The 27130-nt window shown below is 43.0% G+C and overlaps 1 protein-coding gene across 1 annotated transcript; it reads left to right on the plus strand.

Moving 5' to 3' along the window:
• The first annotated feature begins 993 nt into the window (after positions 1–993).
• LOC133791734 (UDP-glycosyltransferase 87A1-like) lies at positions 994–24030 on the plus strand. The gene is made up of 3 exons (XM_062229651.1): positions 994–1243; positions 1486–1653; positions 23144–24030. The coding sequence occupies exons 1-3, from the start codon at positions 994–996 to the stop codon at positions 24028–24030; spliced, it is 1305 nt and encodes a 434-aa protein (XP_062085635.1).
• The last annotated feature ends 3100 nt before the right edge of the window (positions 24031–27130 follow it).

Genomic DNA, 27130 nt, shown 5'->3' on the forward strand with positions numbered 1-27130 from the left:
AAAATTAAATAAATAGTAGAAGAATTCACTAACCTTGAAATAAATTTCGTTTCTTTTCTTGCAACTACCCGACAACGGCGCCAAAAACTTGATAGACCCAAAATGGGTACATTTTAAATATGAAAATTGCAAGCGCATGAATCGTATATATAGTATAGAGTTCGTGTAAGCAAGGATGTCGAACCCAAATGAGTTGTCTAAAATAAAAAAGATAACTATTATAAACCAACATTAATAAACTCTACCTAGCTCCAAAGATTGATGATGGGGTATTGTGAAAAGAAAATAAAATAAAGGCAATATTAAAGAAATTAAAGACAATATATATAAATAAATTGATAATTGTTAAACAAGATGGTAGAAGAAAGATTATTAAGATAATAGAATCCACAAAATATAAGTTCAATAATAATTATAAGTACATTGATTCCCAAATTTTATTAATAATAGAAATTAATCAAACTATCACCTATTCAATTTGGATATTCTTTTTAAGCACAAGTTATTATATTAATATAGGATTTATCTTCACTTTTAGCAATATAATATCAAAGTATTTAGTATGAATCAATCTAATGAAACAACAACAAAATCAAGGAATATTATTTATAAGGCAAAACATAATATGTTTGTTCTAAGCATTTGATGTGCACAATTTAATGGCACACATTAATAAAAGAATATTATGATTTGCACTAATGAGGGACAAAGTGTAAGTATATATTAATAATAAAAAATACATGATATTTATGATGAAAGAAGATATTTTAAGAAGAAAAATCCATAAACTTTATGGTAGAAATGGGAAATCAACACCTATTCAATGTAGGCTAATAAAGTAATAAAGAAATGAGTAATGATAGATACACTCCCAAATTACACACTATTTGTACTTCCATAATACTTCATAATACTCCCAAATTACATACTATTTGTAATTTGTACTCCCAAATTACACACTATCGTAATACCTGATACTTCCATAATAAGGCCATGTTGAGGAAGAGGAAGAATACTATTCGTCATTCAAGTTCCATGATAGGGGTAATTTTAAGTGAGGAGGTGGATATTGTGGCTGAGATTGAAGGCTATTTTAGTGATTTGTTTACATCTGCAGGTCCTTCTGCAGAGTTTATACAAGAGGCTCTGGATGGTATTGATACACGGTTTGAGCCATGGGAGAATGGGGCTTTACTTCGGCCTTTTACTGAGTCTGATATTGATCCAGCAGTCTGTGATATTGGTGCTACCAAAGCTCCTGGACCAGTTGGGTTTCATGCTATTTTTTATTAGAAGTTCTGGGAAATTGTGGGTCCTCGTGTGACGACGGTATGTTTGGATGTCCTCAATAATGGTGCTTTGGCAAGGGGTTTAATGAAACACGTATTTTCCTTAGTCCTAAGGTGCCAAATCCGAGCCCAATCAAGGACTATAGACTCATATGGCTTTGCAACATTCTATATAAAATTGTTCCCAATGCATTAGCTTTGCGACTGCGTACAACTCTTGGTCCTCTTATTTCCTCTTTTCAAAGTGCATTTGTTCCGGGATGGTCAATACATGATAATGTTATTGTGGCTTTTGAATTGCTTCACTCATTGTATAAGAAGAATAATGGGCGTAAAGGGTTTATGGCACTTAAGTTGGATATGAGTAAAGCTTATGTAATACCTAGTCCTGTGAGGAAAATTTGGTAATTTAATACTCTTGAGGGGTTTTTTTATAATTTTTTGAAATTACGTATTATGTGATTATATGAATATGTTTATGTGATATTATATCAGTGTAAGATATTTTACGTTGGAAAATACCGAAAGTGCTCGAGATATGTGTTAAAGTGACGAATCATGGTTTCCTTCAAATGTTAGGGGTCTTATTGTCAAGAATTGTTGAAAGAGGGGTTATAATGGAATAAATATAACTTATGGGGAACAAGTTAATTATGGATTATGAAAACTAATAGTTTAGTGGAGAATTACTAAAAATGTTTAATGAACTTGTTATATGTCTTAGATCAAGGGTAGGATGGTAATTTGGGCATAATGAGTCATTATAAATACAAAGTGAGCGATTAGGGTTAGGGTCAAACTTACAATTTGAATTTGGTGGGTGTTCTGCACATGTTCAAAGGAGAGAACTCTCTCTCTTTCACTCTAGAATAGGGTTCAATATCTAAGAAATAATGAGGATGAGGATCTCTTCATATACGTATAGATCACTAGGAACATTGTGTGGGGGCTCATTTAGGATGCTATGGGAGAATATTTTCAAGACTTAGGTTGCTGCTCATGATTTTGGTAAGAACTTCTTACACTTTTAAAGATTCTTTGATTCTTGAAGCTTTGGGTTATTTTATGGTGGTTTTCATTAGAAAGCATGATAGGTAGGGATGATTGGTTTATATGTATGTTAGAGACTAAAGTATCAATCTATAATGGTTAGGAACATGTTAGGGATGAATTAATGGTGATATATGGTGTGATTTTTTTATATATGTTCATAGCATGGGGAAGAATAAGTTCTATTGCATGAGATTTGCTAGGGTTATGGAGTTAGGGGCTTCTCATGAATTTTTAGTATTGTATTATCTCTAAGAATTGTATGATGATATAGAGGGATTCAATACAAGAAAAACCCCAAAATAATCATTAAAATTGGATTTATATTGAGGTAGATATGGCCTTTTGAAGTTTATTCGGGGTGTGGTTTTCGAACCAGCGCCCCGGCACAAAAAGAGCGCGCCTAGGCACCCAGAAACTGGGAAAATTAAGATGGCGCAGTACTAAATTCTAGGGCCGCGACGCTTGACTGGGACAAGATCAATTTTTGTTTTTTTTAGGTTGTTTTGAAGTCCTTTCATATGGGGTTCATTGGGGACTTCCTCCCTAGCTTCTTGGGGACATTTTTAGGACTTTCCTAAGGAAAATATAAGGTTGACTGATTCTTAGAAAGAGTAAGGTTTGGTTCATGATCTTTGGTTTAAGTTATGAGTCTCTAAATGATATATGTTGTATGTTTTAGATTTAGGACTCGGCAAGGCACTTGAAGGGAGGTGATTACATTGTTGCTGGACCTATGGTAAGAAGAATGGACACTTGCACACAAGGTGTACACTCGACGTACTTAAGTGTGGTAAAATTTGTATGTTATGTTATAAGCTATGATATGGATTATATTGTGAATTATGTTCTGAACTATGATATAAATTATGTTATGAGTTACATTAGTAATTATGTTATGGTTTGTGTTATAAGCTATGTTATGGGTTATGCATGTTGCGTGTGGTTGTGTTATGTGTGAATATACTGCATGTCTGTGTGGCATGCTTATGTTATGAAAATGCATGTTACGTTACGATAAATTGCATGCTTACGTTATGATAAAATGCATGCTTACGTTTATGCGCGATTGTACACTTGACCAGGTCAACACTGGTTTACGGCCAGAACGACACTGGTAATACGTGTTATAATTGAATATGTTAGTGTAGGATAGGTTATGTTATGCAATATTTATTGTTAGGTTTTTTTCGGATAGGTTATATTATGCTATGATTATTACGATATGATAATGTTGGTTATGGAACTTTGTATGTTAAGGTATTGGCTATGAGTAGTTTATGATTAAGGTTGTGATGATATGAATTAGTTTATGTCTATGTTTTATATCTCATAGTGTTGGGCTTTGGGGATTTTGTCCTATATATCCCTTCTTGTTGGCGTTAGCTCATGGGTACTCTTTGTTGCATGTAAATGCATAAACGTACTTGATGAAGTAATGAGTTGGAGCAGACTCTGTCAGATGTGTGCATGTCGTGAACAATTGACCTGAGGGTCAAAGTTGTTGTTACTTATGGATGGTTTTAAAAGTCTTCAAGTCATGGTTATACGTTGAGTTTTAATAACTTGTATTTTTACCTACAATATGCATGTAAAAGATGGTTTATTTTAAAATAATGAGATCTCGAGTTGCATGTTTTGTAAAAGATATTTAATTCATGTTATTTCAAATGAGTTTCAGGAAATGTTATGTTTTTCTGAAATAAATTTTTTAATATATTAATTTACTTAAATATTTTATGTAGTAAATTAATTAGTTTATGTCGGGTCGGGTCGTTACAGCTTATGACCGTGTTGAATGGGATTTTCTTCGATGTATTATGGAGAAGTTTGAATTTGATGCTTGTTGGATTAGTCTTATCATGGAGTGTATTACTACGCCAGCATATACATTTATGATTAATGGGGTGCCTTGAGGACATGTGCTCCCTTCACGGAGCCTGCGACAGGGCTGCCCATTATCCCTTTATTTATTTTTATTCTGTGTTGAAGCTCTTTCATCGATTATTTGAGCAGTGGAGTTTCTAAATTATTTGATGGCATTCAGGTGTACTCGATCAAGGACGAGAGTTTCTCAATTATTCTTTGCTGATGATAATATTGTTTTTACAAAGGCTAGTAAAGATGAAACTATGGTGGTGCGTCGTATTCTGGAAAAGTATGAAAGGGCGTCTGGGCAACATATTAACATGGCTAAATCCTCGGTCACTTTTAGTCCAAATGTTTGAAAGGCAGAAAGGGTGGCGGTGCTAGATGTTCTTGGTTTGGAGTCTGCCTTGACTCATGATAAATATTTGGGGCTTCCTAATGTGGTTGGACAAAATAAATAGCATACTTTTGAGGGTATTTGTGGTCAGGTTCAGAAGAGAGTGCAAGGGCGGGGACATAGTTTTTTCTCAGCTGATGGTAGGGAAATTCTTATTAAAGTAGTATTGCAGTCAGTGCCTACTTATCTGATGACTATTTTTTTTAGCTTCTTGTGGCTCTTTGTGATAGCACTACTACAAAAAAGATTTTTTAGGACTAGCATTGCGAGTTCTCTATTTGAGAGCCTTAAAATTTGAGGGTTTTTAGGACTCGCAACGCAAATCCTAAAAAATCTGGTTGCGAGTCCTAAAAAATCTGGTTGATGTAATAGACTGGGGGTGAAGAGCTCAAGTTCGTCCCCTGAATCATACTCATCTTTTTCTTTTTCTGATAAGAGCTTTCTCATTAGTTCCTCCATCTGAGCCAGACGCTCAAGGGTTTTGTCCTGACTTCCTTGGTTGTTCTGGGGCTGTTCAACAGCTCCGGATCCATTGTACGCGTTTGGCTGGTTATTGTCCCTCCTATCTTGAGATAGGTTATATGGGACGTTCCCACTGTCGCGTACTTCGGACAGGTCTTCTCTTTGGCAAGCACGGCTGTCGTTTCCCACTAGGTCCCCCCTTTGAGAGTTTAGACGATCTCGGAGGTCGCCCCTCGGGGCGGCCTGAGGACTTTGCGCCGAGCTCAAGCGTTGGCGCAGGTCTCCGCTGGAGAGCACACTTCGATGGCTTCCGGTCCAATAGCTCCCATTTGAGAAGCTTGGAGCCCGCCTCTAGGGATGAGGATCCGGGACTTCTCTGGGCGCCCGGCTACGATGGGAAGGTCCGACGAAAGGAGGATTTCTCCTACTGCTCCCATTATCCGGAATGTCTCGGATTGGCCGGGGAGGAGACGGGTATCTTATTGGTGAAGGAGGATGCCTGACCGGGGACGCGATCCTAGTCCCGTCAAGGCGGATCAAGTTAGGTCACGGCCGCTCCGCTCTACCATCCTCCGCATCCTGTGCTCGGTGGTCTGAGCGGGGTGCAAGACGGCTAGCCAGGGTGGGCTTTTGTTGCGAGCCCTCCCCGGATCTCCTTCATGAGCTTCCTCGAGCCCTCCTGGGTGCGCTCGAGAGCAGAAGTGAGCTGGGAGTTGAGGTCCGGATCGATCGGCTGTACTGCTGCTCGGCCATAGGCATTTCCTCAAAAGTAGTTTCCCGGTGGTGCGATGTGGGAGTATAATTTTATGTTGGGGGTCTGACCGACCGAATGGGCCTGGACTAATTACCCCAGCGGGACTTATGAGTCTCGCCTTGCCTCTTTCTGACGTTAGCGTCGGTTGTAAGAGGGGGTAGTCGGGCCAAAACCTCTTGAATCTGCTGGCTAGCTTTCGCCAGCTGACTCCTCAACTGAGCATTTTCCATTTCTACCGCCGTGTAGAAATCTGGGTTCGGATTGGGCGGTCGGGGAGCCGAACTTCCAGTGTCATCTTGGCCTATTGGCTGCTTGCCCGGCCATTGCTGAACTTCAGGTTTCTGATCATCGGACACGGCGGCATGATGGGCCTCCTGCCCATCACGTTGGTCCGCCTCGTTACCATGTCTTGAGCGAGTGACTACCATGGTTGGGTATTTGTGATAGCACTAATCTAACAGCCTCTCAATGAAAGCACCAAACTAATGACGCGGTTCTTTGGCAACAGATAATTAATAGAATGAGGAGTGGGATTAGTGCTAAATAATGAACCGTAATAGATGAATGATCTCTTAGTGATATGATAACACTAATACTTTTTTAGGTGGTTCAAAGGTTAAAATCCTTCTAGTCCACCATCCAATATTATTGATATCTCTCCGATATTCTTTACAGGGTATTTCCTTACAAATTCGAATCCAACCCCTTGCAACTCTCAGGGTCTCCATATTTATAGGGAGAGGGCACCTGGGGGTTGGCAAGGGAGGTCATCCTGTGACCTTCTTACCCATCATGTCACTTCTGTGACATTCATGATTAATTCCTAAAACTTGACAATGAAGTGTGGTCTAATCAATAGGTAAGGGGGATAATGGGCCGCATGGCCCAACCCAGTCGTGGGTGCCTGAACACGCACGTTTATGCTACGTGTCCGATAATTCAGGGATGGGTCAGACACGTGATGTCTGATATATGCACATTTACATTGCGTGGTTGACTTTATAAGAGGTCAGAGGTGCCAACTCAAGCTCGTATCTTGAGCTTGATGTAGTCTCAGCTCATGGTGTCCATACTTCTGACCCGACTCCTTAGTAATCACATTAAGCCTTTCGTTATCTCAAGCTAAAGAGGTAGGACCTTGTAACAGCAGCTCCGGGTACATGGCATCCACGTGGCTGATATAATTATTCCCTTTCTCAGCTCGCTAATAGCCCGTGGATATTTAGGGCGTACACAGACCATTAATCACAGAAACTCTACCATGTTTTCAGTAACAAAACCTAACAAAGAACTAGCCCAAAACCTCATATAGTCTCAAAAGTGATCCTTCACCCAACACACATGCAACACTCTAATATTTCAATAGAAAACCAGCTGCAAATCAACACAACTCAACCATATTAAAAGCTTACCTTAAGCAGAAGTGAATCCCTAAACCAATTCTCCAAGCTCCAAGCCTCTAGCTCCCAAAAATCCCAGCTGAAATCCTTAGTTTGATTAAGTTTCCACCACAATTTTCCCTTGCCAAGACTTAGAGAACATAAAGAGAGAGAAGAGTATCTTTGGGTCGGTTTCTACAAGTTTCTGAGTGTTTCCTTTCTTTTGTTATATTTAACTTAGGTTTTTAAGGTTACCTCAAGGCTCGAGGTGCCAAAAACATCCCTGAGCGCAAAATGGTCAATTTCCTTAATATTCCCTCCTAAGCATTCTAACCTCAAATATATCTCCAAATATTTATTTCCACAACCCGATAATCCCATAAAACATCTAATAACCAGAATATCCCTTGACTCGCCCCGAGTCGGATTCTCAACACCGTTGTGACTTTCTGGCTAACGACTCCCTAGAACTGTCCCGGATCGTGCTACAGAGATATATCACAAGCATATCACATTTATTTATACCCTCAACAGACTAAAATTACAGACATGCCCATAATATCCAAACGGGACCCACATGCATATTTAATTCAACTAAACATGCATCTCTAATCACATATTCACATAAATTCACATATTATAGCAATGCTTCACTTATTTCCCTCGAGGCATGCTAATCAAGGCCCTAAGCCTTATTAGCAAATTTGAGTCGTTACAGGTATCCACCACATTGGCTAGAAATCCTATGCAAGCTCCTTGCAATAGATCTCTAGCCATCGATGTTAAAATCATAGGCACTCGGGGTCCATTCATAGTGCCAACGAACACGAAGAGTTCCTCACCCTCAGGTTCAAAGGTTACCATCTTTTTCTTACAATGAATGGTCTCCCCATATCTAGTCAACCAATTCATTCCCAAAATCATATCAAAGTCAGTCATAACCAACTCTATTACGTCAACCGACAACTCCCTGCCATCCACCATCATTGGCAATGATCTGACCCATCTCCTGGAAACCACCAACTCCCCGGTGGGTAGTAACGTCCCAAACCCCACAACATAATAATCACAAATCCTACACATTCTATCAACAATCCTACTAGAAACATAAGCTTGTGTAGCACCAGAATCAATCAGCACAATATAAGAAATGCCAGCACTAGAAAGCTGACCTATGAACATTGAGGGTCTAGCCTCAGCCTCAGCCTCAGCCTGTGTCAATTCAAATACTCGAGATGGAGTCGAGTTGTCTGCCTTCTTATGTTCCTCTTTCTTCATTCTTGGGCAGTCCTTCTTGAGATGCCCCACAATCCCACATAAAAAGCAGGCCTTCGCCCGACACTCTCCCAAATTCATGATCACAAACATAAATATTTAATGAAAATAAAGATGTTTTAGAGACGAAAGAAAAACTAGATTGAAAAATGTAGATGATAATATCTTTTCTCCTCCTTGGTTGTTGTAGCCTCTAAAATTCGTAATCCAAAGTTATTATAAAAGTTAACCCTAATCCCTTAAATAGTCCTTTCAAAAATACATTTAAATTCAAAAATTAAGGACAAATCGATAGACGACCGCGGTCAGTGCTGCTTGGCGGCAACGGCCACTGGAACATGTATTTTCTAGAAAATTGGGCTCCGATCGCAACCTGGGACATTGTTGGCCATGGCCGCCAGGCTCTGTTGGTGTGGCCGCGGCTTGGGATGTGGCTAGCTGCGGCCATAGCATTTTTTCCGTTTTTCATTTTTCTTCAGCTACAGCCACTGACTGTATTTTAACCATAACTTCCTAGATATAGCTCAGAATTAGACGATTAAAAAAGCTATGGAAATCTAAGAAAAAAATATAAAACTTGTATTTCAATGAATATTTCAAAAAGAGTACTAAAAAATTATCAAAATCAAGTGTGAAGTGCTTGACTTGTAATTCTAAGCTTACCCATTGCTTGTAAAACATCCCAAATTCATTCTTTTTCATCCAAATGTCTTGAAAATCCTAAAAATACAAAATACACTAATTAAACATAAAAATAAATAATCAAGTGCATAATCATAAAAGAATAATGAACTAAAAATATACAAATTCGATACTTATCACTCACCGGGTGTCCTAAAAAGGCTAGGAGATGTTTTTAGGGCTCGCATCTAGGTGAGTGTCCTAAAAAAATGTCCTAAAAGCTAGTTTTTGCAGTAGTGCAAGTATGGCCCTGTTTGGCATGGCTTTGGAAGAGCTTTTGAAGTCTTAAAGTTACTTTTAGGTGTGTTTGGATGAAATATAGAAAGAGCTTTCTGAATTTAAAAGAGCTTTTAAGAGAAGCAGTGACTCACCAGCTTTTTCAGGAAGGACTTCTAAAAAACACGGGAAGCTATTTTCTTATTTTAATGAATCTTTCATAATACCTATATTACCCTTATTTTTTATAAAAGAAAAAAATAAATTACATCTGTACGCCCTGATTTTCCCACGGGCAGATTAGCGGGCTGAGCTGCGACCTAATCATGATTATCTCATGGACATCCCCAAGACCGGAGCTTCCGTCATAAGGTCGTACCTCCTTAGCTCGAGGTAACCCAAGGGTTCGCCAAGATTGCCTAAGACCTGAGTCCGGACTCAAGAGGCCGAAGGTCGAGTTAAGTATCCAGCTCGTAGTACGAGCTGGATATGGAGCTATGCCCCTTTTGTAAAGTCAACACACGCAAGGTAAACGTGCATATATCAGAGTGCACGTGTCTGATATGCCCCTGACTTCTCGGACACGCAGCAGGAACGTGCGTATTCAGACACCCACGACTAGGTTGGGCCGTGCGGCCCATTATCTCCTTACCTAGTGATTTGACCACACTTATGTGTCAGGTTTAGGAATTAATCATGAATGTCACAGAGTTGATATGATAGGTAAGAAGGTCACGGGATGACCTTCTTACCAACTCCCAGGTGCCTTCTCCTATAAATATGGAGACCCTGGGAGTTGATAGGGGTTGGATTATCTCTTGTAAGAAATATCCTGTAATCATATACCCAGAATAGAGCAATAATATTGACTAGTGGAGTAGAAGGATTTTAACCTTTGAACCACTTAAAAACCGTGTCTTGAGTCACCGTTCCATTTCCTAAGATCATATATCTGTTTCGGTTCATTATTAGCACTAATCCCTTTCTCTTCTTCTCTTAATTACCTGTTGGCGAAGAACCGCGTCAACAGTTTGGTGCTTTCATTGAGAGCAAGTCCAATTCAGTGCTGTTGCAAACATCCGACTATGGTGACAACTCGGTCCAGGCACGGTAACGAGGCAGAGAAACATGATGGTCAGGAGGCTCATCATACTTCCACCCCTGGTGAACAAGTTCCTAAAGTCCAGTAGCGGCCAGGAAAATAGCTGACGGGCCAAGATGATACTGGAAGTTCGGCACCTCGGCCGCCTAACCCGAACCCATGTTATTACACTACGGTGGAAATGGAAAATGCTTAGCTGAGGAGCCAGCTAGCAATAGCTAGTCAGCAGATCAAGGATGTGCTAGCCCGACTACCCCCTCTCACAACCGACGTTAATGTCGGAGAGAGGCAAGGCGAGGCTTCTAAGTCTCGCCGAGGTAATCGGTCCAGGCATAGCCGTTCAGACAAACTTCCGACGCCCAACTCCACTCCTTCATCACACCATCGAGAGGCAGACTTCAGAGGAATGCCTAGAACCGAACAACAGCAATACAGCCGTTCGGTCAGAACGTCGACTCCTAGCTCCCAACCATCCTCGAGAGCGCCCAGGAGAGCTCGAGGAAATTTCCGAAGGAGATCCGGGGAGGGCTCACAGCATCAGCCCGTCCCCAACAACCATCCTGCGCCTCATCCAGATCGCTAGGCGCAGGACCAGCGGGTTGGCAGGGCCGAAAGGCCCCCACCGAATCTAATCCGACCTGACGGAACCAGGATCGTCTCTCCAGTAAGGCATCCTCCTTCTCCAATCATCTATCCGTCTCCTCCTCGGCCTGTACGAGATATCCCAGCCTATGGGAGTAGTAGGAGAAACCCGCCATCAGCTGGACCTTCCCGGCGTAGCAGGGCGCCAAGGGAAAGCCCAGATCATCCCCACCAAAGGCGGACTCCAAACCTATCTAGCAGGAGCCACTGAACCGACAGTCGTCGGAGTGATGTCTCTGGGGGAGACCTGCGCCAGCGTTTGAGTTCGGTGGAAAGCCCTCGAGTCACTCAAGGAGGCGACCTTTGAGATTGCCTCAACTCTCATTGAGGGGAGTAGGCAAGAGGAGACAACCACGCTCGCTCAGGGGGGGCCCTGTCCGAAGTACGTAACGGAGGGAATGCCCCAAATAACCTATCTCAAGATAGGAGGGGCAATAACCCACCAAATATGTACAATGGATCCGGAGCTGTTGATCAGCCCCGGAATAACCAAGGACACCAGGACCAAACCCTTGAACGCCTAACTCAGATGGAGGAGTTGATGAGGAAGCTCCTGACGGAAAAAGAAAAAGATGAGTACGATTCAGGGGACGAGATGGAACTCTTCGCCCCCAGTATAGCAGCAACGGCGTACCCACCTGGCTTCCGTATGCCGCACCTATCAAAGTTTAATGGAGACGGAGACTCGTCGGATCATCTAGGAATGTTCAACACCTTGATGATGGCTCACAACATCGGCCCCGAGCTGAGATGTTTAATCTTCCCTTCCACACTGACTGGGCCTACCAGGCAGTGGTTCAAACAAGGTAAAAAGCAATCAATCAGCTCCTGGAAGACTTTCTCGGTAGATTTCAAAAGGGCATTCAGAGCCTACCAGGACGCCCGTGTTCAGGCTGACTCCCTGGCTAACGTGAGGCAGTAGCCTGGTGAGACTCTGAAGGCCTACCTGAGCCAATTTGCAAACGTCGTTGCTCGAGCCAGAGACGCAGATGATAGCTCCAAACTCATGGCCATGAGAACTGGAATCCTCGTTGGAGGGGATCTCTGGAAGGATATACAAAGGAAGGGAGTCAGTTCGGTTAACGAATTCCTTAACAGGGCCCAAGAATGGATTAACTTGGAGGAGGCTAAAGAATCAGCTGCGGGAACCAGCCAGTCCCCCGAACAGACCACTGGAGTGGGGACGGAGGTCATGGCAGCGACCTAGAACGTCACACAGAACAACCAGCTCGGAGGAGGCAAAAGAAAGGGGAATGGTGAAGGCAGCCAACACGGTCAAAAGAAGAATAAGTCCATAGACAAGTTTAAGCCCGTCTTCGCGACTTATACTGAGCTCACCCAATCTAGGGAGAATATCTTCCTAGCCAACTCTACTCGAGTCCCCTGGAAGAGGCCGGAGCCATTAAAGCACCACAAGGGGAAGAGATACGCTTCCAAGTTTTGCCATTTTCATAACGATGTTGGCCACAATACTGACGATTGTAGACATTTAAAGGATGAGATCAAGACTCTCATTCGAGCCGGCCCCTTGGCTCAATACGCACGGAACAGGGTTCCAGCAAGCCGACCTGCTCCGGAAATCCCGGCCAGTCAGCCCGGATCTCGGGTAGACCAGGATTTACCTCCTCCTGTGGTAAGAGGAGAGATATCCACCATCTCTGGAGGTACGCACATGGCCGGCACGAGCAGAGACGCCCAGAAGAGATACGTGAACGAACTAAAGGCTCATAACGGAGTGGAGTACGTCTCGGAACAGCGTCAGTCAAAGCAGCAGCGGTTGGAGAGGCAACCAATCATTTTTACGGAGGAAGATGCGGGCCATGTCCAGTTCCCTCACAATGATCCCCTAGTCGTAGCAGTCCAGCTCGCCAACCGGAGAGTGAGGAGGGTTCTGATAGACAACGGGAGTTCGGTGAATCTCCTATTCTGATCCACCTTAGAGAAGATGGGTTTGATTGTTGCCGAGCAGAAGGCAACCTCCATGATGTTGTATGGTTTTTCGGGAGAAGGATCAGCAGCGATAGGGATGATCGAGCTGGTGATCACCCTAGGTGAAGGATCTCGGACAGTCTCCAAGCTCCTCGAGTTCGTGGTCATTGACTGCTCCGCTGCCTACAACGCCATTTTGGGACGACCTACGCTCATAGCTTTCGAGGCCGTCACGTCCATTCGCCACCTCGCGATGAAATTCCCTACTTCGACGGGAATTTGCACTATCCATGGCGATCAGCTCACTGCCAGGGAATGCTACAGCATTTCATGAAGGGAAAATCTAAACCCGGGCAGCTGGCAATGGCCATTCAAGGTGAAGAGGAATCTCAAGAACCCTTAGCAGATCCTGAGATTGAAAAACCTCAAAGCGCCGAGGGGGTAAATGTTGTCTTAAGTGAGGATATTGACCCCTGAATAGGAGAGGACAGATCCAAGCTCCAGGTGATTGAGGAGATTGAGGAGGTGAACATTGATCTGCAGAATCCATCACGGACGGTCAAGCTCGGGAAAAACCTCTGTAGCAAGAGGAAGACGGAGCTGACCAAGTTTCTGCGAGATAACCTGGACGTGTTTGCCTGGTCCCATGAGGACATGGTGGGAATCAGCCCAAGTGTCATCATGCATACACTTCATCTGGATAAGAGCGTTCCCGCCAAGTCCCAGAGGCAAAGACGTTTAGGAACAACTCGAGCTGAAGCCCTAGAAGAAGAGGTAGCCCGACTCAAGAAATGTGGCTTTATCCGTGAAGCCAAGTTTCCAATATGGGTTGCAAACCCCGTGCTAGTCCCGAAGCCTACCGGGAAATGGCGGACCTGTATCGACTTCTCCGACCTAAATAAAGCCTGCCCCAAGGATTGCTTTCCATTACCCAGGATTGACCGGTTGGTAGATGCCACGGCAGGGCACGAGCTCATGTCTTTATGGACGCATACTCAGGCTACAATCAGATCGCGATGAATCCGGCGGATCAGGAGCACACCAGCTTCATGACCCCAACTAACGTCTATTGTTATAAGGTCATGCCGTTCGGTTTGAAGAACGCCGGAGCTACCTACCAAAGGCTAGTAAATAGAATGTTTGCGGACCAGATCGGAAAAAACATGGAAGTGTACGTTGATGACATGCTAGTCAAGTCAAAGACTGCCGATAACCATGTTTTTGACCTAGAAGAATGTTTTAAGACATTGCGGGAATATGGCATGAGGCTCAATCCATAGAAATGCACTTTTGGAGTCGCGTCAGGAAAATTCCTGGGGTTCATAGTCAATACCCAAGGAATCGAGGCCAACCCCGACAAAATCAGATCACTGCTCGAGCTTCCTTCGCCCAGGTCGCGAAAAGATGTCCAAGGCCTGACAAGAAGAGTGGCAGCCCTCAACCGGTTTATTTCCAAGTCCACCGATAAGTGTTTGCCCTTCTACAACCTGCTCCGAGGAAACAAGAAGTTTGAATGGTCAGTAGAATGTGAAATTCCTCGACCTAAAGGCACATCTGGCTGAGCCGCCCGTGCTATCCAAACCCAAGGCAGGAGAGCCTCTTTTTCTCTATCTGGTTGTTACTGAGGACGCAGCTAGTGCCGTATTGGTACGAGTTCAGAAGCCAGTCTACTACATTAGCAAGAGACTTCTCGGGGCTGAATCCCGATACCCGTTGATGGAGAAATTAGCGTTCTGCCTTATCACGACCTCGCGAAAGCTCAGACCGTACTTCCAGTCCCACTCAATACACGTCATGACCGATCAGCCTTTAAGGCAGGTTTTTCAAAAACCCGAAGCGTCGGGACGTTTGTTAAAGTGGGCCATCGAACTCAGTCAGTTCGAGATTCTGTACACTCCGCGAACTGCTATAAAAGGTCAGGCCCTGGCCGATTTCATGGCAGAGTGCACGGGATTCCAGGAGAATCCTGCAGAAAACTCACCCCAAGTCAGCTCGCCCCTGGCTTCGTGGAGGGTCTTTGAAGATGGTTCATCCAACGAGAACGGCTCTGGAGCTGGAATCATTTTGATATCCCCCGAGGGACATAGATTCCACTCGGCATTGAGATTCGGATTCAAAGCCTCCAATAACGAGGCCGAATATGAAGCTTTGCTGGCGGGACTGAGGATAGCCCAGGAGTTGAAGGCGAACTCCGTCTAGTGCTTCAGTGACTCCCAGCTCGTGGTAAACCAGTTTCTGGGCGAGTATCAAGCACGGGGACCCAAGATGGCCGCCTACCTGGTGAAGGTCGAATCTGAACTGTTCGCGTTTGAGCGAGGCTCGATCGAACAGATACCTCGGGAGCAGAACGCTAACGCGGACGCTCTTGCCAAGCTCGCTACCTCTGGAGAAACAGAGACCTTGGGACTAGTACCAGTCGAATTCTTGGAGAAATTAAGCGTAGAAGATGTCAGGACGGATGTCGAGATGATCGATGCCAGGCCGACCTGGATGACCCCTATCCTTGAATATCTCGCCGAAGGCAAGCTGCCTGAAGGACGTAACGATGCACGGCGAGTCCTGTACCAAGCTCCTAGGTATACGATAGTCGATGGGGTGTTGTACCGACATGGGCACTCCCTACCTCTCCTCCGGTGTGTTCTTCCAGGCGAAGCAACGACCATCCTGCAGGAAGTGCACGAAGGATTTTGTGGAGACCACACTGGGGGGCAAAGCTTGGCCTTAAAAGTCCTAAGGCAAGGATATTAATGGCCAACTCTGTCCAAAGACTCGGTCTCATATGTGAAGAAGTGCGACAAGTGCCAGCGATTCGCTGCAGTTGCCCGAGCTCCTCCAGTCGAGCTGAAGATGATCTCGTCCCCATGGCCGTTTGTCGTTTGGGGGATAGACTTGGTTGGCGCTCTCCCCACTGGAAAGGGCGGGGTCCGCTACGCTGTGGTGGCCATTGACTACTTTACAAAGTGGGCTGAGGCAGAACCCTTGGAGACGATAACTTCCAAGAAAGTGCTTGACTTCGTGGTTAAAAGCATTATTTGTCGATTCGACCTGCCCAAGAAGATCGTTTCCGATAACGGCACTCAATTCGACAACGACCTGTTCACCAAGTTTTGCGAAAGACACGGTATTGTGAAAAGTTTCTCCTCCGTGGCCTATCCTCAGGTGAATGGCCAGGTCGAAGCCGTCAACAAGACCCTAAAGGCGAGCCTCAAGAAGAGATTAGACGAAGCAAAGGGGGTCTGGCCAGAATAGCTCCCCAAGGTCCTATGGGCATACCGGACCTCGCATCGGACTCCTACGGGTCATACTCCCATTTCCCTAACCTTTGGGAGTGAGGCAGTCCTCCCCGTTGAAATTAAGGTGCTTTCGCATAGAGTCCAGTCTTACGACCAAGATCGAAACCACGAGCTCCTGTGCCATTCCCTCGATCTAGTTGACGAAAGGCGAGAGGATTCGCAACTCCAGCTCGCCCATTATCAGCAGAAAATCACTCGCTACTTCAACTCCAAAGTCAAAAAACGCGCCTTTAGCGTTGGCGACTTGGTCCTAAGGAGAGTTTTCCTGGCCGGGAAAGATCCCAAAGATGGAGTTTTAGGACCAAACTGGGAAGGACCATACCAGGTCATCGAAATCATCAAGGAAGGAACTTATAAGTTAGCTCGACTTGATGGAGGGGCGGTCCCGCGGACTTGGAATGCCATCCACCTAAAGAAATATTATCAATGATTCACTTTTAAGGCTTGGAAGGCCACTTTTTATGTATGAATGAGAATCAGCTTTTTGTACATGTTTGCAAGTATAATCTAAAGTAACCACGAAAGACCCTTTCCCAGTTACTTGGGGGGCATATGGTGCCTGGATATAACCAGGTCTCCTTAATGACTTAGAAGTTAATTCATATCGATTGACCGTTGTTTTTCTTAAAAAACACGACATATTGATAAGGATTAAACACTAACTAAGTCCTATCCTGGATATAACCGGGTCATAAAACTTAGAAGTTGATTTAAATCTATTGATCGTTGTTCTTCTTAAAGAGCTCGAGATATGGATAAAAGTTAACACGAACTAAGTTTTCAAATTAAGTTCCTGGTCATAACCGGGTCATAAAACTTAGAAGTTGATTTAAATCTATTGATCGTTGTTCTTCTTAAAGAGCTCGAGATATGGATAAAAGTTAACATGAACTAAGTTTTCAAATTAAGTTCCTGGTCATAACCGGGTCATAAAACTTAGAATTTGATTTAAATCTATTGGTCGTTGTTCTTCTTAAGGAGCTCGAGATATGGATAAAAGTTAACAGGTCATAACCGGGTCATAAAACTTAGAAGTTGATTTAAATCTATTGATCGTTGTTCTTCTTAAAGAGCTCGAGATATGGATAAAAGTTAACACGAACTAAGTTTTCAAATTAAGTTCCTGGTCCTAACCGGGTCATAAAACTTAGAAGTTGATTTAAATCTATTGATCGTTGTTCTTCTTAAAGAGCTCGAGATATGGATAAAAGTTAACACGAACTAAGTTTTCAAATTAAGTTCCTGGTCCTAACCGGGTCATAAAACTTAGAAGTTGATTTAAATCTATTGATCGTTGTTCTTCTTAAAGAGCTCGAGATATGGATAAAAGTTAACACGAACTAAGTTTTCAAATTAAGTTCCTGGTCCTAACCGGGCCATAAAACTTAGGAGTTGATTTAAATCTATCGATCATTGTTCTTCCTAAAGAGCTCGAGATATGGTTAAAAGTTAGCACGAACTAAGTTTTTCAAGAAATTGTAACCAAAGCGCGTAAAGAAAAAAAAGAGGATCAATTGAAAGCGTTAAATCAAATTGTCTCGAGGTGAAAGCACCTCATGCAAAGGTTACATAAAAAGTATTTAAAAATATTGAAGGGCACAAGAAAATAAATGCCCTAAGCTTCGCCAGGTGGCCCCTTGGAGGTCGCCGTCTCGCCTTGCTCAGCTGTGTCAGAACCATCCCCGGTCTCCGAGGGCGCCTCTTTATCAAGGTGAGCTTGGAACTTCACCAGCAAGCACTCCCAGAGGCTCGCTGACATGAAGGAGTAGTCAACATCCGGATTGTAGGCCCAGCAATGGTAGAAAAGGTCTTCCAGGGACTTTTCTGAAGTGGTCTGCTCGGCCTTTAGGGCGGCCTGGGCGGCCTGAGTCTCAACCTTCGCGGCATCTAGGTCTGTCCGCGAGGTGGTGAGGGAGGTCTCGATCTCTTGGACCTTCGAGCGGGTTTTTTCCAACTCGACCTGCGAGGCCGCCAAGGCATCCTTAGCTGCCTGCAGGGTAGTCTGGTGCTCGCTCCTCATGTCCTCGAGCTGAGTTTTGGTCCTAGCGATGCTCCGGTGAAGGGCAACGGCGCTCTGCGAAGGTGAAAAGACAATTGCCTTAGAAAAAAAAGAGAGAGAAAGCAAAGGGGCAAAGTGCAGTAGTAAAAGCCATGAAAGGGTAAAGTCAGCTTACCGTTAGGGTCATGCCCAGTGAAGACTCCAGCACGCCCACCGGGCTCATTGTCTCAATGGCCCGAAGCTCCTTCTCGTTGAACTCGTAGATGTGGCTGACGGCGTAGTTCGCCGACTCATACACCGTTCCCCGGAAGGCCTCTGGGATCTTCTCCAGATCCTGGGGATTGACTGGGATGCGTACCTCGGAGGGTACGATCGCTGAAGTCCCGAGCTCCGTTCCTGCGTCCCGAGTGGTGGCCGGAGCTCGCGGAGGGGGTGGAGGCATGTTGCTCCCCCCAGCAGCAGGAGGATTAGTTCCTGCGACCTGGGCGGCGGGGGGCTGCTCCTTCTCCTTTGCAGAAGATTTGGTGGGTGTTCCGGCTGCTTTTTTCAGTGTCCGAAGCTTCTTCATCTTTGGCCCCGAGGCCCCGACGAAAGCACCTCGCAGGCTCTCCTCGGGCTGAGACATCTCTTCTGTCAAAACAAAAACATGGTTAGTACGAGTTAGCACCCATACAGATACAAAAACAAAGGGGTAAAGATAAAAAGTATATGAATACTAAGGGAATCCTACCCCTCGAGCTAGAAGAAGAATCTAAGTCGATTACTTCCCGAGCTGGCGCAAGTTCTGCGTCCGAGTCTGACTCAGGGCTAGACTCCTCTACGTATTGCCTAAGCCCCAGAGCTACGACACCCTTCCGGAGTGATGGCCATGTACGAAGGTTGGTCCCATACTCCTTGAATAAGATCAACCTAAAGGCTAGGGTGTTATCTACTACTACGGTACCCTTAGGTCGGCTATCTTGGTAGTCCAACACAAGCCGGTCAACACAATGGAGCAGGGTGGTATTCAGGTCCAGATCATTTTGGTGACGATGGACGAGCTGCCTAGGATTGAACCTAGCCAGCCTAGGGTCTGCTGTGGCCCTATCTAGACTCCTAAACATGTAAGAGTTACCTTGGCCAGAAGGACCCGCGGCTACTCCGGATTGGATCCTCTCCTCGCCCGTCCTCTGGGTGACCTCCAAGGCCCGCTTCCTATTCCTCACGAGGGGAACTTCGTCACCCTCGTCCTCCTCGTCTTCATCTCCCATGACCTCCTCCATGATGATGGGTCTGGTGCCACGAACTGGGGGAAGCCCCCGGGGCCTCCTGAGGTTTAAAGTCTGATTTGGGAAAATCAGCTTACAGGCTATCATCGTCTCGTCTGTTACGAGCACGCGGTAATCTTTCTCGCTGGGGGGAAAGCCCGCCAGCGTCTCGTATTGGGCCCCGAGGGTCACAGATTTCTTTGTCCTCGCGAAGATGGCTGCAGAATTAGTCTAAGTCAGAAAGGGGTGCGGGAGGAGCTAAAACGACACTTAATTTATGAGCTAAGGATGAAAAACACTTACGAGGACGATTGAAGTAGTGGAGCTCGCAATTCCTGAACCCCGTCGACATGAAGAATTGATCCTTGAAGTCGTTGGGGTGGCTGGGCAGCTCGATGACCGCAGCTGTATTGGGGAATCGGGTTAAGTAGTAAAACCCGTCGCCTCGCCCCCGCTGATCCGGGCTGGCCTTGAGGCAGAAAAAGTATAAAATGTCCGCTGGAGTGGGGACCTCCCACTCATGCTTCAAAAATAGATATTTCAACCCCGCCAGCAACCGATAAGAGTTGGGGGGGGAGCTGAAATGGTGCCAACCTCACATAATTGAGGAAGTTCGTGAAATACTAGTCCAGCGGGAGGAATGCCCCCGCCTTGAAATGCTCGCCGCTCCAGGCCGCGAATACCTCGTCGAGTGGCGCGCAGCTCCGCTCGCCTTCCGCAGGAGGTCGGGCCACCACGGATGTTCTCCCCAGGGCAATGTTGTGGGAAAGAAATATTTTGTTGATCTTCGCCTGGTCGATGACCTTTGAGACGATCCTCTCCGCCTCAAAGAAGGCATCGGGGGCGACCTCAACCTCCTGCTCCACCGCCGGCCCAAAGTTGGGGATTGGGGAGTCCGGCATCACCACCTTTCCTTTGTCCTGCTGTGAGGCCGAGCTGCTGACGGTCTTCTTGGGAGCATTCCTTTTCGGTGCCATCTGGTCGCCTAACGAACAAAAGAAAATATTTCAGAAAAGGCGACCCAAGCTTGAGGAAAAATCAAATGTTATTTGCACGAGCTGAGGTAAGCCCAGCCCGTGGAGAGTGGGACCACGCGGTTCAATGAACATGCGCCTGTGCTCCCAACAAATCCCCGATTACTCGGAATTCGTGTGTCAGGAGGGTCAGGATAGAATTTGCCTTGGGGGGAAAGTTTCAGTAGGCAAAAATTGCAAAACCACCTGTGAAGCGTGTCCCCTAAGCTACCTGGTTTCGCACCCAAAATTCCTAAACTCCTACCCATAAATTTTCCCCAAAAAATGCATCCTATAAACCATACTCTTAAGTGATTTCCTACAGAAAAAATACCCTAACCTAAAAAGGCTTTCACCCTCCGTATCCACAAAACCCAGTAAAACCCTTGCATGCAGCTACAGTGAAATATATTTTCAAAATACACATGGCCAGGAGACTTACAGTGTTTGGCTGGGAGGTGGATGAAGATATCGCCTAGGTGAAAGCTTCGTCAGAGTATTGGCTTTCAAAGCTTTGAAGAAATCCTTACGTCTAAGCTTCTTGAGCGCTGAAGAGAAGAGAAGAGGGTTTATATTCTGAGATGAGGAGAGAAGTTCTGAGAAATTTCAAATGAAAGGGTGGCCCATGCGTAGGGTGGCCACCCCTTTTTATATACGAGAAGGGTCACGTGTAGAAGGCCGTTGGATGGCCCTGATGAGGGATCCGAGGCCCTCCACTCGAAATACGGAACGACGGCTGGGCATAGGCTAGGCCATTAAATGCGGTTCTCGTAAGACGTACCGTCACCAACCACGATGTTCCACGTATCAGGCGCCTGCGTAAGAGGTGGAATGTGAAGAGTTCATGGGGAAGCCCAAAAGCCCCTACTGTGATCTTATACGACGTGGTATACCACGAGCAGGGGCTTGGGGGGCAGGTGTACGCCCTGATTTTCCCACGGGCTGATTAGCGGGCTGAGCTGCGACCTAATCATGATTATCTCGTGGACACCCCCAAGACCGGAGCTTCCGTCATAAGGTCGTACCTCCTTAGCTTGAGGTAACCCAAGGGTTCGCCAAGATTGCCTAAGACCTGAGTCCGGACTCAGGAGGCCGAAGGTCGAGTTAAGTATCCAGCTCGTAGTACGAGCTGGATATGGAGCTATGCCCCTTTTGTAAAGTCAACACACGCAAGGTAAACGTGCATATATCAGAGTGTACGTGTCTGATATGCCCCTGACTTCTCGGACACGCAGTAGGAACATGCGTATTCAGACACCCACGACTGGGTTGGGGCGTGCGGCCCATTATCTCCTTACCTATTGATTTGACCACACTTATGTGTCAGGTTTAGGAATTAATCATGAATGTCACAGAGTTGATATGATAGGTAAGAAGGTCACGGGATGACCTTCTTACCAACTCCCAGGTGCCTTCTCCTATAAATATGGAGACCCTGGGAGTTGATAGGGGTTGGATTATCTCTTGTAAGAAATATCCTGTAATCATATACCTAGAATAGAGCAATAATATTGACTAGTGGAGTAGAAGGATTTTAACCTTTGAACCACTTGAAAATCGTGTCTTGAGTCACCATTCCATTTCCTAAGATCATATATCTGTTTCGGTTCATTATTAGCACTAATCCCTTTCTCTTCTTCTCTTAATTACCTGTTGGCGAAGAACCGCGTCAACAACATCTATATCCTAAATTGTGCAAATAACAGTTATAGAATACGATTCTTTTTTTTCTTAAAAAATATTCTTCTAATTTTTCTAAAAATAATTACGTATGATTTTTTTTAGTTTTTATTTTTATTGTTATTGTTATTGTTTTATATATAGAAGCTCTTTCTCTAACTTCATTTATATTTTTATATTTGAATATTCAATTTAAAATTTAGATTTTTTGTTAATTACGTTTAGATTTTTATGATTTATTTATTAATTAATTAATATTAATTCATATATGTATGCAATTAGATTTTTTTTCTTCAAAAGAACGATTGATTTTCAAATGAGTTCAGACAAAACATATACTATTATTATTTTTATTATTATTAATATTATTATTATTATTATAAGCATATATTTACGGTTAAATTTGATATTTATTTTATAATAGCTTTTATGCAGTATATACCAAACACTCTGAAAAGCTCTTCCACAAAGAAAAAAACTCTTTCAAAATATAAATTCAAACATGAATTAGAAAGCTCAAACTTTTACTTCTCTTCTTCTTATGTCTAAAAGTAAAAGTAAAAGTTATGGCAAACATGCCCTATATGTAGTAGTGAAAAAGTAAAGTTACATTAGAATTTAAAAAAAGTTATAAACAATAAAAGAGAAACACAAAAAATTGAACTAGTTCGACAATTAATTTTCCTATTAAAGATGTGATGCTTGTCGTATGCTATATCAAATGTACTTAAAATTTTATTTTCAGTATTACCAATAATTTAGTATAACGGTAAATACAGGTCGAACCCTCGAGAACTATTCATCAATTTATTATTCAAAATAGAGATAAGAATTAATTTTAATTATTTTTTTCTTTTGTATCAAAGTACGTGGACATGAAATTGTGGATTATATCCCCGGGATCCCTACGATTTGCGTTAAAGATCTTCCCATGATTTTAGATCGAAAGGTCTTAAACATAGCCAAGGAAGATACTTCTAGGGTTTCCAAGGCACAATTCTTGTTGCTCACCTCAGTCTACAAGCTTGAATCCCAAGTCTTTGACGCTTTAAAGGACAAGTTTCCCTTTCCTGTGTACCCTATCGGACCCAGCATACCTAACTTACAGCTTCAAACTTGTTTTGATAGAGCTGACTATTTCAAATGGCTAGATTCTCATCCTCAAGGCTCTGTCTTATACATCTCACTGGGGAGTTTTCTTTCAGTTTCAACTCCCCAATTGAATGAAATCGTGGCTGGAATACGTGGCAGTGGCACGAGGTACTTGTGGGTGGCACGTGACAGTGTCTCAAAGATCAAAGATGGTGCTTGTGGTGATGATATTGGGGTTGTGGTGCTATGGTGTGACCAATTAAGGGTGTTGTGCCATGCTTCTATTGGTGGGTTTTGGACTCATTGTGGGTGGAATTCTATTTTTGAAGTTGTTTTCTCTGGAGTGCCTATGCTGACTTGTCCTATATTTTGGGACCAAATCCCAAATAGCAAGCAAATTGTCGAGGATTGGAAAATTGGGTATAGCGTAATAAAGAAAGTTGGGACGATGACTATTGATCAGGGTTTGGTGACAAGAGATAAAATAGCAGAGCTTGTTAAGAAGCTTATGGATAAAGAGAGTAGTGATGGAAAAGTGATGAGTAAAAGAGTGAAGAAACTTCAAGTGGTATGTCATAAAGCAATAGCCAAAGGTGGATCATCTAACTCAAACCTTGATGCTTTTATCAAGGAAATTTCCCATGGACATGGTCCTAAGTAAGCTAAATTAATCAAGTTGTCTTAATCTTAATTAATAAGTGGAGAGACTTAATCTAGATATGGACTATCTAATTATTCTTCATCAAGCAACTGTTATGAAAATAAAAATATATATCAATGTTTATGATAAGGGACAATTATTCTTCATCAAGCAGCTTATATGGAAATAAAAATATATGTTAATGTTTATGAGGAGGGATAATTGCGCTCTATTTTCCACTCTGTTAATCTACAGTCTTCTCTATTTTAAATATGTTTATTTTATTAAAAAGAATATTCGGCTAATACACTTATTATAATGTAAATGTTGACGCGGTTTTTTGTCAACTGTGAATTAAGAAATTCAATGATGGAATTAGGTTTGATTTAAACCATATAAAGAAAACACAAAGAATTTTACGTAGTTCATTGGTTAAAATCCACCTAGTTCATGAGACTATATTATTCCTTGTTTATATGCAGAGTTTTGGCATACAAAGCTTCAATCCATTTTTATGTCCATTTTTTCTCTAGTTAAAGGGGTTCAATGAACAAATTTGGGTAGCCATTTAACATTGTGTAAAGTACGAGCTTGGGTAACTTCCCAAATGTACAAATAAATACATTAAATACATTAATTGCCTACACTTTATTAGACAAGGATTAAAATATATTAATTATGCATATAAAGTCCCTGAGTCTTCAGGAATTCAAAACTGTGTATTCCAGCTGTCGACAGTGAGCTAAATGCACACTACCCGAGCTAGAGATTTCTAGGTTTGACCAATCTGAACATTGAGATGCTCGAGCTATGCTTATGCGACCTAAAGATCAGGCTAGACGATTTCTTTGATGTCTTGTCGACCTGTGCTTGACTCGAGCTACCTGTTTGGGGACTTGTACCGTGTTCTCAGAACTATGAATAACTTCATTAAATGCTTGACAACTGTACCGCGAATAGAACACATCATCTCATATTTCTCAAGTACAACGATAAAAATTATAAAATTATTATTTTATCAAAAGATATCATTTTTATTGAATTTCATAAAATAGGGAATAAATTGTGACTAGCACTCTTAGACTCTTAGCTTATTGCAAACTTTCTTTCATGGTTTGATAATGGAAACAATTTAAGAGTCAGATTTTTTTATTTGATTATAGACCCTTTAGATTTTAAAATTGGACAAGTTGATTAAATGTGGTATATATTTTGAGTGCAATAATCTTTAAAAAAAAAATTATCATGAAATATGTAACGACTGAAACTAAATAAAAAAAATATTTAGTTATATTCTCTGAAACTAAATGTTTTTCCTTTTTCTTCTCCTTCCCCGACTCTTCTTCTTTTTCTTTTCTTTCCTTGTTTTTCTCTCGGCATGCCACGGCAAGGGCACCAGACCCAACCACTGCCGGCCACCATTTTCGACACATGCCGGTACTACAGCTTCCCCGACCGCCGACGACAGCAACCCCAAAGTTTGGTGACCATCGAAGCAAGGATGTGCCCGTACGGCCACTCCAAAGTTTTGCCGTCAAAACTTTGAGGTGACTTTTTGGCAAACTCCAACCACCGTTCAGCGAGTGGGTGGCACCGTTGGAATCAGGGTCGTGAGAGGAACGTCGCCCACTAAGTCATTCTGGTCAACTCGCCATTTTTCTCTGTTGAGATTTTGGGTATCTCCGCCCCTTTGGAAGCATTTTCTGGTGACATCAGAGGTCATTTAGGCAAAGGAGTTGTACTTCCTTGATGTACTCATCGAGGGGATCATTTTGATATATGTCATGCATATATTCGTTGACATTTCTGGACACCGCTCATTGCCGCCACCAACCGCTGATGTGCACTGCTTGGGTGAGGTTCCGGAACTTGAAATTTTAAATATGGTCATATTATATGTCGTTGGACACGATTTTGAATAAGGAATGAAATGATGATAATCTTTTGCTCATTTGGTGCATGTAGGAAAAATATGATATTAAAATTGGACTAAATCACTCTAGGATCATCGTTAAGCTTAGGAGCATCGCTTTGGGCTCGGATTGAAAATTCTGAGGTAGGGACTCAACTTTACTATTGGACTTATTTTACTTGTATTGAATTGAATTAAACATATTCCAATTTTGATATTTATAAAATGTTTAAAAAATCGAAAACTTAATCTGCATGTGTTTCTAATCTGTTCTGAGGGCACTGAGTGTCAAGTATGCAGGTTATGATTTTTTGGGTTTTAAACAAATGCAGCTGTTATGTTGCCCAATTTTCTAAAATATAAAGGGAATATGTTTCTTTCTTTTCATGTTTACCTGCATTTAGTTATACTGATGAGAGCCACAGTGATCATGATTTGTGCATGTTGTTGTTTCACGACCTAGTCTCTGTGTCATCATAGGCAGATCAGGTGTTCACTCACATGTAGGTGTAAATACCTAGGATCTGTATACAAGAAGTGTTATGAGCCTCCCCCTTGGGGTGGTTATAAGGTCCGGCTACCCGGTTTAGGATGTCGATTTTTCTATGGTGGGTAACGGGAACTAGGGATCTAGTGGAAGGTGTGATGTGCACTTGTAGCTATGCTCTTATGATTATTTGTGGTTTCTCTCTATTTTGGTTTATACATAATGTTATATGTTTTGTTTTCAAAAGCTAACCATGCAGGGGTTTTATCAAACTTTTGGGTCCTATGTTATTAGTTGCTTTCCTACTAGGCTTTATAAGCTCACCCCTATATCTCTCTCATTCCAGGAACCTAGTGATACGAATGTGGATAAGGTGAATTATTGATGGAGCCAATATGTTTTGCCTAGTTCTATTTAATGTCATAGTCCTATCTTTTGAACATTTAAAAATGTATTTGAATTGGAACCTAACGATCGGTATATATAAATTAGCTATGTAATAGTTAGGAGTGAGGAATGGTGGATGCTAAGTATTATTTTGGGTGTTTATGACTTATTACATTTAACTGTTTGGTGATTACATAACTGTGGGAATATTATTGTTCTATGTATAATGATAAATGATCATGCTTTTATCACTAATATTTTTATATATAATTATAGGAGTTATTCCCATATTTAAACTTATAATTATAGTACTATTTAATATAAACTAAATGCTC

The sequence above is a fragment of the Humulus lupulus genome, chromosome 7 (genome assembly GCF_963169125.1).
Source record: "Humulus lupulus chromosome 7, drHumLupu1.1, whole genome shotgun sequence".
NCBI lineage: Eukaryota > Viridiplantae > Streptophyta > Magnoliopsida > Rosales > Cannabaceae > Humulus > Humulus lupulus.